The following is a 14,709-nucleotide window of genomic DNA, read 5'->3' on the forward strand; positions in this document are numbered from 1 at the left end:
GTGAATCCATTCTGACTGTTCCTGATCACTTTCCCCTCCTTTAAGTGGTTCAGGATTGATTCCTTGAGGACCTGTTCCATGATTTTTCCAGGAACTGAGGTGAGACTGACTGGCCTGTAGTTCCCTGGATCTTCCTTCTTCCCTTTTTTAAAGATTGGCACTACATTAGCTTTTTTCCAGTCGTCTGGGACATCCCCCGATCGCCATGATTTTTCAAAGATAATGGCCAATGGCTCTGCAATCTCTTCGGCCAACTCCTTTAGCACCCTCGGATGCAGCACATCCGGCCCCATGGACTTGTGCTCATCCAGCTTTCCTAAATAGTCCCGAACTACTTCTTTCTCCACAGAGAGCTGCTCACCTCCTCCCCATACTGTGCTGCAGAGTGCAGCTGTCTGGGAGCTGACCTTGTCTGTGAAGACAGAGGCAAAAAAAGCATTGAGTACACTAGCTTTCTCCACATCCTCCGTCACTAGGTTCCCTCCCTCATTCAGCAAGGGGCCCACACTTTCCTTGACTTTCTTCCTGTTGCTAACATACCTAAAGAAACCCTTCTTGTTACTCCTAACATCTCCGGCTAGCTGCAACTCCAAGTGTGATTTGGCCTTCCTAATTTCACTCCTGCATGCCTGAGCAATACTTTTATACTCCTCCCTGGTTATTTGTCCAATCTTCCACTTCTTGTAAGCTGTTTTTTTGTGTTTAAGACGAGCAAGGATTTCACTGTTAAGCCACTGATGCTGTGTTCAGCTGACTAATAAACCCTACGCTGTTTTGAAGAGGATGCGGGTGTCATTGCAATACTTGCTGAGGTGCCGACAAAGGTCTGTCTTAGTTTAACTTGTTGGTCAGAACACCCGGTGTGAAATAGGAGTGCTGGAGCCTGAAGGCTCAGTCTCAGAAGCATTGAAGTTGCTTGGCCTGCCCTTCTGGAATTGTCCCTTGCGGGTCTGGCACATTAAAGGGGTGCTCCCAGGAGACTATGCCGTCTGTGGCATAGCACAGATCCTGTAAATCACTTAAAAGCTAAGCTAGGCCCACAATGAAGGGCATCTCTCTTTAATAGGGTGACCAAATAGCAATTGTGAAAAAACAGGACAGGGGTGGGGGAAAATAGGTGCCTATATAAGAAAAAGTCCCAAAAAACAGGTCTGTCCCTTTGAAAATGGAACATATATGCTCACTCTACTCTTTAAGACAATAACCCACTCTGCATGCGCAGTATGTTTTTTTCAACACTTCAGAACTTGGCTAAATCTAGAGCAGGCTTCTGTAGAGCAAGGCTGTACAATGCTCATCAGTGAGGAATATTCACTTACTGCAGTTTCACATTGCAGATTTCAGCCTTCAGCCATTTGGGCCTTATGGCTCCACACAAAAAATGTTTACAGTTTCCTTCTTCTTTTTGTTATAATGTGGAAAAAGTATTCACTCTCTTCTCAGAAAGAGCTGAATAGCTTTTCTTTAAAATCTTCCCAAAAGGGAAATAAAGTCTTTGGGCAGGAACAAAGCAGACACCTCTCTAGACCAGAACAAGGCTGCTACACAAAGCTCTGAGTATCTGATAATAGGGCTTTATAATAGAAACAATTTTCAGCCTTCTGTCTATGTGCCACTCCTGGCCCAGCTGTGATTTTAAATAGGGTTACTAAAGAATTAATTATTTCTTTTCTCAAGAACACCAGAAGTTTCATTTTTTTTCTTACCTACTTCAGGCCTCAGAGTTTGTAGTTCTGCGGGGAAAAAGGCAGTAACAGAATCAGAAAAGTCTAATGTTGTTATGAATTTTCCAATTTCCATAATAGCCCACCCTTCCCCCACCCCTTGGATCTCTGTAATGGCCAGCTCCAGTTCCACTGGAGTGAAAGGAAACAGAAAGATTAGGAAAGAATAAGACCTGTTACCCTCATTCTTACGTCTCTTCAACATAACTGGGCCTTAAAGTCAATTACGTTTGCCAACCGGGGCCACTCTGCAGATTCCCAACAGACTCAGATTCCTCCTTGTGGTGTGGCTGCTCTATGCTGAGCCCTCAGCACAAGGCTGAGAGCTGCAGGAGGTTTGGCCCATTGTAAGAGGATCCTCTGATAACACAGAGCCAGTATAGTGTCTGCTACCCAAGCCCGAACCTTGAGTGCTTCACTGGGGGTGTGTTTGTGACAGTTGGAGCATGGCCAAGGGTTTGTTTTCCCACCAATCACAAACTGCTGCATCAGTCCTGTGGAGCCAGTGGCATCTACTGTAACTAGAGTAACCCTCAGGAAGGGGCACTGGACTGGCTCAGTATGTGGGAAACTAAGAACTGGGGAAATGCAAAGCTGAGCCTCACATCACCTCATTTGACATCATATTTGGTGGTGAGTCTCCTATTCACTGTAGCCAAAAAAAAAAAAAAAAGTCCTTAAATTGGAGTTTCTCCAGATCCCTAGAGGCCTTAATGCTCCTGAAAGTTGGATTCTATCACATAGGAGACCATGCTAATACCACATTTTATCATTGATCATAGAAATGTAGAGCTGAAAGGGACCTCAAGAGGTCATGTAGTCCAGCTTCCTGAGCTGAGGCAGGGCCAAGTAAACCTTTACCATCCCTGACAAGTGCTTGTCCAACCTGTTCTTAAAAACCTCCAGTGATGAAAATTCCACAACCTTCCTTGGAAGCCTACTTCAGAGCTTAATTACTTTTGTAGTTAGAAAGTTTCTTCGAATATGGAACCCTAATCTCCCTTGTTGCAGAGTAAGCCCATTACTTCTTGTGCTGCAAGAAGGACAGGGAGAATAATAGATTGTCCTCTTTATAAAAACCTATAATATATTTCAAGACTGTTATCAGGTCCCCCCTCAGTTTTCTTTTCTCATGAGTAAATCTGCCCATTTTTTTAAACCTTTACCGATAGATCAAGTTTCTAAACCCATTAGTTTTGCTGTTTTCTCCTGGACTCTCTCCAGTGTGTCAACATTATTGCTGACAAAGAGCTTTAAATCATGTGCGTGTTTGAAGAAAGCAACTTTCTACAATTAGCAACCTAATCCAGCAAAATAGTTTGAAAATTAGCAACACGGATGCATCTCCAGTTCCAGAGGAATTCACTCTGTTAAATATCAGAGGGGTAGCCGTGTTAGTCTGGATCTGTAAAAGCAGCAAAGAGTCCTGTGGCATCTTATAGACTAACAGACGTTTTGGAGCATGAGCTTTCGTGGGTGAATACCCACGTCGTCGGATGCATGTGGTGGAAATTTCCAGGGGCAGGTATATATATGCAAGCCAGAAGCAGGCTAGGTTTTCACACCTCAACTGCTAGCAGAGGGCCTCATCCTCCCTGATTAAACTAACCTCGTTATCTCTAGCCTGCTTCTGGCTTGCATATATATACCTGCCCCTGGAAATTTCCACTACATGCATCCGACGAAGTGGGTATTCACCCATGAAAGCTCATGCTCCAAAACATCTGTTAGTCTATAAGGTGCCACAGGACTCTTTGCTGCTTGCACTCTGTTAAAAGCTCAGCACTCCCATATAGCACCTCCTTCCACTGCAGTGGCAGATGCCTCACTGGCATACAAAATATCTATTTGCCACCTTCTCTTTCTTCTCTCCATATGACAGAGTAAGATTTGACCTGGCTGAAGGGCAAGTAGGATACTGGGAAACCTTACCTTCTTCATTATGCTTTTCTTTCTCACCTGTATGAAGAGAAAGACAGAGAGAACATTTCTCATTGGCTAAACAGAAGTTCTTCTCAGCTACATGCCAACAAACTTAAAAGGCTGCACTTCTAGCACTGTAATGAAGATGCTCTAGGATGATGGCAGAGAGCTCTCACAGGGCTATAGTTAATCCACCTCCCTAAGGCTATGTCTACACTAGAGATCTTACAGCTGCTCAGCTATGCCAATGCAGCTGTGCTGCTGTACAATCTTTAGTGTAGCTGCTCTGTGCCAACAGGAGAGAGCTCTCCCATCGACATAATTAATCCTCCCCAAATGAGCGCTGGTAGCCATATTGGTGGGACACCAACACCCTTGAGCGACGTAAGTTATACCAACATAAGTGGTAGGGTAGACATAGAGTGATAGGCAGTAGCTGTGTCAGCAGCAGAAGCCCTCCCCTTAACATATGTGTGCATAGGGGGTGGTTAGGTCAATTTAATGACGTTTCTCAAGGGTCTGGATTATTCACACCGCTGAACAACATAGTAATACCAAGCTCAGTCTGTAGTATAGAGCAGAGCTAGAACTGGTTGCACATTGCAAACAGACATTGACACTTCCCTGAGGCCTGGACTTACATGCCTGCCTTTGTGAGAGGAGTGGGGTTTAGCACACACCCCTTTTTTTGGCATCTCCCATTGTCTGACATAGGCGACTCCCTGCCTATCATGCTGGCTTTTGTGGATCCTATTTTAAGGTGCCCATCTCTCCCCAAGCATTGTGCAGGGATCTTAGGTGCCTAACTGAGGGTTATGGAGATCCCATTGTTATCCCAGTGAGTTTCTAGGTGTGTTGTGATCGTCAGTGTCACAAGTCCTCAGTCCCTCTCTGGATCCAGGCGTAGGTACAAAATTAATAAATATGTAAGTGTAAAGAGATGGGTTGTTAATCAAAGGCCTAGAAAGAGAGGCTTGTGTAAGAGATGCAGACCACTTGTCCTTCCTAAGGAACATATTTACAATTTCCACCGGCAATGGATGTGGACCCCTCACAAGATTTCACCAACCATGAGGAGCATGGGTCTCACCAAAACACAGTGGCCTTATGTTCCACAAGCTCCTCCACTAAAGAAGTGAATAAAACCAGCAGAAACTCAAGCAAAGAACTTGTACATGTCCTGCCTGTAGAATGGCTTGCTACCAAACTTTGAGATCAAACCTTTCCAAATAAGGGCTTGCCTACATGAGGAAATTATCTCAAAAAATGTAGGGTATGAATTTAAAGCTCTATACTATAGGTATTCTGCAGTAACTCCCGCTGTGGACAATCTTTTCCAGAAAAAGGGTGTTTTCCAGTTTAGCTTAATCTACTTTCAAAATAGAATAATCTCTGCATGTAACTGTTCCCAAACCAATTCAAATGTACTCTTCTTGTTGTTCTCTCCTTCTGAGAAAGAAAAGCCTCATGTTTAAGTACATTCACACACCACTTTTAATAAAATCTGGGCAAACACCAAAACACACTGCATCTAGTAAAGATTTCAGACATTCCCAAGTATATAATAATTAATATCAAGTTCCAAAAATCTTCTTGACCAGCCCAACTGTGTGAACTGAGGTACTGTAACACCTCAGGTCTTGGCTTGAATACAGAATGTCCTTTGTCTCCTTGTAAATCTACTGAAATGAACTTGCATCCATACACAAAAGTGTTTCAATCCACTGTGGGGAGCACTAGGTAACATCACAAATTGTCCTTTAATCTTCAGGGCTAAGTAGTTATTTTGACTGAATTATTTCGGTGCTAGTGTGTAGGGAGCTACATGCATATTTCAAAAACCCTTCCACAATGAAACGGAGTGGCATTAGTAACTCAAAAACAACGAGGAGTACTTGTGCACCTTAGAGATTAACAAATGTATTTGAGCAGAAGCTTTCGTGGGCTAAAACCCATTTCATCAGATGCATGGAGTAGAAAATACAGTAGGAAGATATATATACACAGTACACCTCTACCCTGATATAACATGACCTGATATAACACAAATTTGGATATAAAGCAGTTTTCCATGAGGGGCAGGGCTGCGCACACCCGTGGCTCAAAGCAAGTTTGATATAAAGCAGTTTCACCTATAATGCGGTGAGATTTTTTGGTTCCCAAGGACAGCGTTATATCGAGGTAGAGGTGTACATGAAAAGATGGGAGTTGCCTTACCAAGTGTGGGGTCAGTTCTAATGACACAATTCAATTAAAGTAACTCAGGTTCACAGCTGCTTCAGCTCGTGAACCTCCAACAGTTCACTGGTGTAGAGTCCCCTCTCACTCTCCCTGGCCATCCCCACAAGCCATCCCCATCCCCATAAATAGTCCCCTACTTCCACTAATGCAGTGTGACAGGAAAGAATTGGGAATATAAAACTCCTAAATAATGCACCCCTGAACTGTCCTCCCATTCATGGCACCTGCAGATCTTGGAGACAAAGGGACAATGGGAGGAGAAAGGGCTAATTCATGTACTTGGCCCTCTCTGGAGATGCAAAGCAGGGGGAAGGAAGGTGGAATCCTGCTAAGTTATGTATTGGTTGTTCTCTATGGATGAATAGTGAGTGCACAGCAAACTTGGATGTAAATCTACAATGCAATATTGGGCCATGTATTGTCTATGTAGACCCTGCTGCCGCACACTATCAGTTCTCTAGTGCACATTCAACTTCTCCTGCTTCAAAGCAGAGTAGATAAAAGCACATTAGGGAATTGTTAGTGTGTGCCATCAGGGTCCACAAGGACAGCTAATGCATTATTGATTCATACCCCAGCTTGCCATGGACTAACTGTTCTCTGATGGGGAAGTGCAACACACTGTCTTCTGTACTGTGTATCCCATTCTTTTCTCTCAGGCCAAAAGCACCTCAGGGCTCAGACTGTCTCTCTCCACAGGACCAAGGAGACAAAACAAAGCCATCATGATAAAATCCTCTGTGAGTGAAAACAGTGTGACATTAAAGTGGACTTACTGTCAACGATCTCAGGTATTTCTGAAAAAGAAAAAAAATCCAAATATTTAGATTTTTATATATTTTTATGTTCACATTTATCCTACAGAATAAAATGACTGTCCTTGGGACATTTTGACAAGGGGCAACATAGATGGTGGATGCATATTCGAGTTTCCTGTAATCCAACACATTTCTGAAGCATCAGTTAGATGCTTAATTTCAGAGACTGAAATTAGACTTGGTTGAAAATTCTCTTGAAACCATTTTTCAATGGATGATTGGTTTTACAACAAAACGTTGTGTTTTTTGTTTTTTTACAAAAATATTCTGTTTAACAAAGAAAATGTTGAATTTATCATAAAAAAAATCCCAAACCAAAAATATTTGGTTTTAGGTGAAAATTTACATATTTTGGTGGAAAGTTTGAGAGAGTTTTTGTTTGGTAACCTCAGGTCCCATTCTCTTATATGGGCCAGTGAGACCATAATGAACAGACTCCCCTCACCAAGAGGTTCATCGGAGGAGATGCAGTCTACAGAGGTGAACTTTTCTGTGGGAAAAATGCCATTTGGAGCCACCTCTACCTCAGACTCAAAAAGTAGATAGGGTTTATTGAACATGATGTGGCAAACCGTATACAGTATTAGCTCAGAGCCATTACTGCACTAATTTACACCAGCTGGTTAGGGTCCCTATGGAGCCATGTGCCACTTCCAAATTGCCAGGGCAGAATTGAGCTTTGTCATTTCCTTGATATGAATAAACAATAATTTAACACATTTTTAGTTTCAAACACATGCTATGAGATAAACCATATCCTGAAGGTTTTGAATGAGCCAAAATATTTCTGAGTGCAGATCCTACTTCACTTTAACTAAGGCATTTTTTCTGAATCATCAATGATAAGCCAATGCAAGAGATACAGAACCATACTGGTCCAATCAAATCTGCTGTGGCAAATGCTACGAAGTATGTCCTAAGTGCCATAACAAATGTCACAGCAGCCTCTCTGGTGACAGGATGCAAAGATGAGACCTGGGAAGAAGAGGGACATGGAGGTGGCATCCATCTCAGTTGGGCCTTCAGTTCTTGTGATAGCAATGAGTGAGAGATGCCCTGTGCAAAAAGTCTACATAATTGAGGGCACTGGGGCTTCACTAATACTGAGAACAAAGGAAAATGGCAGCCATCTTATAACAGGGAAGTTTTTTGTGGCACTGAAGACCATTATGCTTCAGCAAACAGCGTGTGCTGATTAATAAATCTTCATTTAGAAATATATATATATATATATTAATCATAACTCCCCACCTCCCCCCAGCTCCCAATAAGACAAAACAAAGTACACTGGAAAGGTGAAATAGTTTTTCCCTCTGACACACCCCCTCTGCCACATGGGAAGGGGAGGAGGGGGTGAGATTCTGAAACTCGGAGAAATGGGCTTTGCTAACTAACCCTCCTGTGAGCTAATCTACGTTCCAGGAAGTATAATGGGAGTTCTAGTGAAAAAGGGAGAAGGAAAAAAATGCTTGCTATTGAACTAGGATGAAAGTCCTGAAGAAAATATAGTAATATGTCATTCTTAAAATGGTATTCTGAGAACGTACCCTCTGTCACTTGGACTCCTTCTGAAAGAAAAATCAACATGGGAACTTTATTGGTTATTTCTAAAGGGAGTTTGGGGCAGATTCTCTGCACTGTTCCTTTTCCTTTCCATGGCCCAGATAGTGCAAATGGAGCAAACAGGGCACAAAGCATGTCAGGGGACAGAAGGAGACCTGAGCTATCATGCAAAGTCACAATTATCTATAGCCAATCATTCAGAAACACACATGTATCATTCTGACCTACAGAAGGTTCAACTTATGGTGTTTCTGAGCTGGCATGTCTGTGACATTGGAGGCCAGGGAGAATCAGTCTGAGCTCTCCCCGTCTACATTTTGCTGGCTCACCTGGGCTATGGTGCTGTTTGATTGTAGTTTAGATAATTCTACCCTATCGTAACCAGTGAAAATCCTTTTCCCATTTGCTCTATTGTCACCCTGTGATAAATTCAGTTGATAAAGTAAAATTTCTCTGACATATTTACCAAAATGTCCAGCATATGGGCTGCAGGAGGAGCAGACCCATTGTCCCTGCCCCCTATAGGGCACTGTACACACCAAGGGAGCAGAGACAACGGAGTGCCTGTGTTCCCCTGAACACAAGGCTTGACAGTCTGCCATGTGAGAGGAAGGGGTCTTTACTCCCTGCCCATTCACACTGTGCACTTGCACCAAGGCCAGGCAGAATCTGCCCCTTGCCCTGGAAGCCACAAACCTTCCTAATTAACCACCTCTGAATTAATCTGGATGGAAAGAAAACCCAGGAGAAAACAAAGGGCTCTGTGCTTAGTAGTGACATCTGAAAGTAATTATATGGGATCACTCCCAGAGCGTTATTCTGTTTGGCTGGCAATGTTCAGAAAGCAACTGGAAACTTACCCTCCACATCTTGGACTTGGACTGAAAGAAAAATCATCAAATCATCTTCATAGTTTTCTCACAGACATTGTTTTCAACAGAGATGGAATTCCCAGGGTGAATAATTGCTGCCCATGCATCCCTCAGCCCCCATTGTCGAACCCTCTTATTCTACCCCACCCCTTAATTTATATTCTCATCCAGCTCCCCTCACTGGAAATGCTGCAGAATCTCCCACCATCAAATGCAAGTGTAAAATACACCTCAGACCTACAGAAACACTGAATCCCCCCCAGTTTCTCTGCCACTGGGCCATCAAAATCCACTACCAAATACAGGAAATGGCAACCAGTTTCAGATATGCTGCAGGCTTCCATTATTACCAAGCTTGCAGTGTTACCAAACCAATTTGGGAGCAAAACCTGATCAGATTTTAACCAAATTCTGATAACACTAGCTGATAGCAGGAACAGAATCATATTACTGTCTTTCTTACAAGCAAAATTTTCATTTACTAATCTTAGAAAAAATAGCAGTGTTCAATCTCTCAACTATAATGCTAATAAACCCTTCAAATTAACTTCAACTTGTGAAACAATTCATTCATTAATCACCTCACTGTGTGTTTCACTGAAAACACTTTTGGGAGGTAGCACAGGTGAGATGAAAACCCACATGGTTCATTGCTCTTGATCCTCTGCCTTCAAGTACAATAAAGTACAGGTGAGTCTGAGGGTAAAGTTTGTCCCTCTCGGAGTGACTGCTCAAACAGAAAATAACACTTCCATTTTGTATGAATTTGCACAATAAAAAGCAATATTTTCAATGTGTGCATATGTTTCCAGATTTGGTGGATTGTTTAACAGAACTTTGCCGAAATTAGTATAAAATACATCTAGTAAGCAATACTATATTTCCATTAACCAATGACTGGGAAAGTCTTAAGTGCAAGGAGGATCAAAAACATTTGGGAGGGTTTCTTCCTGTTGTTTTATAACAATAGTTTTGCTTGTTTAAAAGTCAATGCAATCTTACCTTTTTCCCCTCTTTTTGACCCTGAGCAAACAAACAAAATATACAGTGTCATTGTGTATCAAAGTCAAGAGGAGATCCGTGTTTATTCAGTGTTAAAATGTCAGAATAATATTATTAAGTAGATAGTCTTGTTTCTTAGGAATGGTGGGGGTTTTTAGAAAAAATTGCCTTCCTAGAGTGGAGAAAAATATAAAATGGTAATAGTTATTATAGTAGATTGCAAGGTCTGCTTTAGTTAAGGTTTAGACTAGCTTTCTGTTATAGCTCGACTTTCCTAAACTCTACCCAATTCCTTGCAGTGTTTTCAATTCTGATGTGCCATATGGGGGACCTGGCTTGGTTGGAGACCCAAATTTGGGGTAATTTAACCAATAGGTTTCCATGACACAGCAACATGATACAGAAAAAATAGTTTTCCTAAAGTTCATGGCTTGTACCATCATATTTTTGTCTATTGACAGAGCTATAATTATTGTAGGACAGTAGGACAGTTGCAATTGCTTGAGGGTACAAGGAAATCTCTAGCCCTTTGGGGGAAAGCCAAAATCACACTGTTATCAGAAAAAGTTTAGTCCTCATTTAGGGCAAATACCAAATGCTCATGAGCTAAATGAATTGCACTGAGTACCTAGAAGCTATTAAGGTGATAAGTAAGTCAGCATGGACATGTCAAGAACAAATCATGTCACTCCAACCTGATAGCTTTCTTTGACAGGGTAGCAATTCTTGCGGATAGGAAAGAAGTGGTAGATGTGGTATATAATTACTTTAGTAAGGATTTTGATACTGCCTCACATAACCTTCTCATGAACAAATTAGGAAAATACAAACTAGATGGAGCTACTTTATGGTGGGTGTGTAACTGGTTTGAAAAACTTCCCAGAGAGCCATTATCAGTGGTTCCCAGTCTAGCTGGAATGGCATATCAAGTGGGGTCCCAAAGAGATCAGTTCTGGGTCCAGTTCTGTTCAATATCTTCATCAATTATTTAAATGATGGCATAGAGGGTACATTTCTAAAGTTTGCCCATGATACCAAGCTGGGAGGGGTTGCAAGTGCTTTGGAGGAGAGGATGAAAATTCAAAATAATCTGGATAAACCAGAGAAATGGTCTGAAGTAAACAGGATAACATTCAATACGGACAAATGCAAATAACTCAATTTAGGAAGGAACAATCAGCTGCACACATACAAAATGGAAAATGTCTGTCTAAGAACGACTACCGCAGAAAGAGATCTGGGGGGTGGTCATAGTGGATCACAAGCTAAATATGAGTCTACAGAGTAACACTGTTGCAAAAACCCTCAAACATCATTCTGGGCTGTATTAGCAGGAGTGTTGTAAGCAAGACAGGAGAAGAGATTCTTCCACTCTACTCTGAGATGATTAGGCCTCAGCTGGAGTATTGTGTCCAGTTATGGGTGCCACATTTCAGGAAAGATGTGGATAAATTGGAGCAAGTCCAGAGAAGAGCAACAAAAATGATTAAAGTTCTAGAAAATATGACCTATGAGGGAACATTGAAAAAAAATGGAATGATTTAGTTTGGAGAAGAGAAGACTGAGTGAGGAATGCTAACATTTATCAAAATTTGCTTACTTCAGCCACATATTCAGGAATGGTTTCATTTTTGTTTGGATACCATTTATTAAAGCAGAAACCAATGACTTTGGAAATAATCGATATAATAGAATTTCCACAATCAAGCCGGGCAAAACAAATCATGAAAACTTTTTTGGATGAAATTTGCAGATTCAGCAACATTGAAACTTTTCAGGAATTCATGTTAGTTTTTCTAAATTGTTGGTCAGAAAAAAAAATCTTTAAAAAAAGTTCTGAGGAAATCAAAATATTTCATTATGACACTTTCTAAAGGAAATATTTCAATTTTTCAGTTAAAAACATCTATTTATTAAAAAACATCTATTTAATTTTTTTATCCAAAACAAATATAAACATGGTCAAAATCTAAATGGACCATTTTGATTTTTTAAAAATAAAACAGATCATTTCTTTTGGGGAGGATCTTTGGAATTGCCAATGTGTCAAAACTCCATTATTCACCAGCTCCACATAGCAGATGTTTTGTCTGTGGGTTTAATGTGAGCTCATAGGTTAGGCAGCAGGTTATCTATTTAAGACTCCATTAAACTCAGTAAAAACACCACCTTTCTCTCATCATTCATGCCATTAACCATTGTGTACACTTCCAGTCTTTCAATATAGGGGACCAGCCTTCTACTGAATCTGCGAACAATTCCAGTTTCCCTGAATAGCCAGGCATTTTTAACACTTATTTTCTTACTCGCCAAGCAATTTTCATGCCCTGTGGCTCCAGTTTCCATTTACATTCACTTTCACTAGGTCTATCAAATATGGCCTTGTCAAACCAAGAAGTTCAAAAATCACAAATTAAGCCCTCAAAATCATTGTATTGAAAACAAACAATTAACTCATGGTTTTTTTGGCCTGTCTTCTGAACTCTTCCTGTCATGACCATTGTGTGGGTGACAATCAGTGTTGCTGATTCTCATATATTTATAATGAGTAAGGTGATTTTGTCCCCTGCTGCAGGAGCACCAGAAAACCCAGCTGAGATCAGATTTCACACATTAGTGGAAAGTGCTGTCTGATTGTGAAGAGTTTCCAGCTTCTTCCAAAAATCAAAACAACTAATTCTGTGCTTCCTCCCAACCCCACATCAATTCATTTTGTGCTTCCTGACCTCGCATCTCTCCCACCCCCTCATCAACTCTGCCTACTCATCACACATCATTTCTGCACTCCCCAGCTTCACTTTTCCCCCCTACTCTCCTGACACAGCTCTGCTCCTCCTCCAGCTGCATACCCCCAAGCACAAACCCCACTTGGAGTTCTTGGTCACAAGGCACAGACTGAAGGGGTTTACAGAAGTTGTGCTGTTCCAGGCCTGCAGTCAGAATGACATACAGCCAGCATAGTTTATTTGATGCATAGACACTGACTCCCTGGGTGCCCCGGGGCTAGAGCACCCACGGGAAAAGAGGGTGGGAAGAGGCGAGGATGGGGATGGGAGAATGGGTAGAGTGGGGGCAGGGCCTGGGGTGGAGTGGCAGTCGAGCACCCCCTGGCTACTTACAAAGATGGCCCCTCTAATATAATGTGCATTTACCATAGTTTAGGACACAGAGATTACTAGAAATTAAAATACGGTATCACTTCCAGGTTGTTACTCTCTGTGACTGGAACAAACACAAACCAGCAGGGACTTACCTCTCCAGAATCTTAGTTTTTCTGAGGAAGACAAAAGTGAACTTTTCAACACAGGGACTTATATTCATTTTACAAGCTGAGATAATAGCTTGTAGAAATAGAAGAAATCTCCAGAGTGAGAAATCATTCAGCCTGAACCCCTCCCAATCAAGTTCCCTCACACCTTCCCAATTTTAATTGCCTATCCCTGTCCATAGACACTGTCCTGAAACAGACCCAGTCACAATCCTCCACAGTGTCAGTGAGGTAGCCATGTCAGTCTGTATCCACAAAAACAATGAGGAGTTTGGTGGCACCTTAAAGACTAACATTTGTTAGGGCATAAGCTTCCATGTGTAAAAACCCAACTTCTTCAGATGCATCTTCCACAGTAATGCAGCAACATTTGAGATCTCACTTTGTACATTTCCTTCTCATGTTCCTGCCAGATTGACATCTGTGGAGTTCGAATAATCATTCTTTGATCATCCAAAAATATGCAGCATTGGAAACTGCCATGTACCATAGACCATCTAATCACAGTATGGAAAAAACACATGGCAGAGCTGCATCCCAAATAAGTCCATTTATTACCCTATTACTATGCACAGTAATGTAGGCGTATCAAACAAAAAAACAAAAAACAAATTTAAATCATATTTTTTGGCCTGGGGACTTACCCTTTAGTCCTGGTCCTTTATCTAAGAAAGACAAAAGTGAAGTTTTCAACAGAGGAACTTATTTTAATGTACAAGTTGAGAAAATAACTTAGTTTGCCAGGGTTAGAATAATTCAGCCTAAATCACTCCCAGTCAAGTTCCCCCATCCCTTTCCAATTCTGACTGTCTGTCCTGACCCATACCCTCCAGAATCACAGAATCACAATTATCCATAGGAATGCAGCAACCTTTGAGATGCCACTTTGTACATTTCCTTCTTGCAATGCTGCCAGTTTGACATCTGTGGAGTTGGACTAATTGTTCTTTGAGCCACAGAAATTGTACAACATGGGCATCAGCCATGTACCTTAGATCTGCCCTGGGTAGACACGTGCTAGGTGTAGGAGGGGTGCACAGATTGCAGGACTCATTCAGTTCTTGATCTGAATTCTGAGGTGCCAAATGAGCTTGTCTTTCCCTCCCTTCATACATATATTTGGAGTCTTTGGAGCAGATGACGGAGCGGTCAGCAGAGAGGTCAAGGTCCAGTAGGGATCTGAAGACCACAGCAGTACAGGAAGCCCCTTAGGCTCATGCAGAGAGTGGAATGCCTCACATTTGTAGTGCCCCTGATGGTTGTTTGAAAGGCCCCAGTGACACAGATGCTTAGTCTCT

General features: G+C 41.8%; 1 protein-coding gene across 1 annotated transcript in view; it reads right to left on the reverse strand.

Annotated features, from left to right (window-relative positions):
* Window positions 1-14,709, reverse strand: part of LOC120394430 (ABC transporter F family member 4-like) — a 120,974-nt gene that overhangs the window by 50,244 nt on the left and 56,021 nt on the right. The window contains exons 13-19 of the mRNA XM_039518659.1: window positions 14,056-14,076; window positions 13,397-13,417; window positions 10,144-10,164; window positions 9,130-9,150; window positions 8,254-8,274; window positions 6,665-6,685; window positions 3,657-3,683 (exon numbers count right to left, since the gene is read on the reverse strand). Of these exons, the coding sequence (XP_039374593.1) occupies window positions 3,657-3,683; window positions 6,665-6,685; window positions 8,254-8,274; window positions 9,130-9,150; window positions 10,144-10,164; window positions 13,397-13,417; window positions 14,056-14,076 (153 nt within the window). The remainder of the gene's footprint in view (window positions 1-3,656; window positions 3,684-6,664; window positions 6,686-8,253; window positions 8,275-9,129; window positions 9,151-10,143; window positions 10,165-13,396; window positions 13,418-14,055; window positions 14,077-14,709) is intronic.

Source organism: Mauremys reevesii, unplaced genomic scaffold (genome assembly GCF_016161935.1).
Source record: "Mauremys reevesii isolate NIE-2019 unplaced genomic scaffold, ASM1616193v1 Contig59, whole genome shotgun sequence".
NCBI classification, from domain to species: Eukaryota; Metazoa; Chordata; order Testudines; family Geoemydidae; genus Mauremys; species Mauremys reevesii.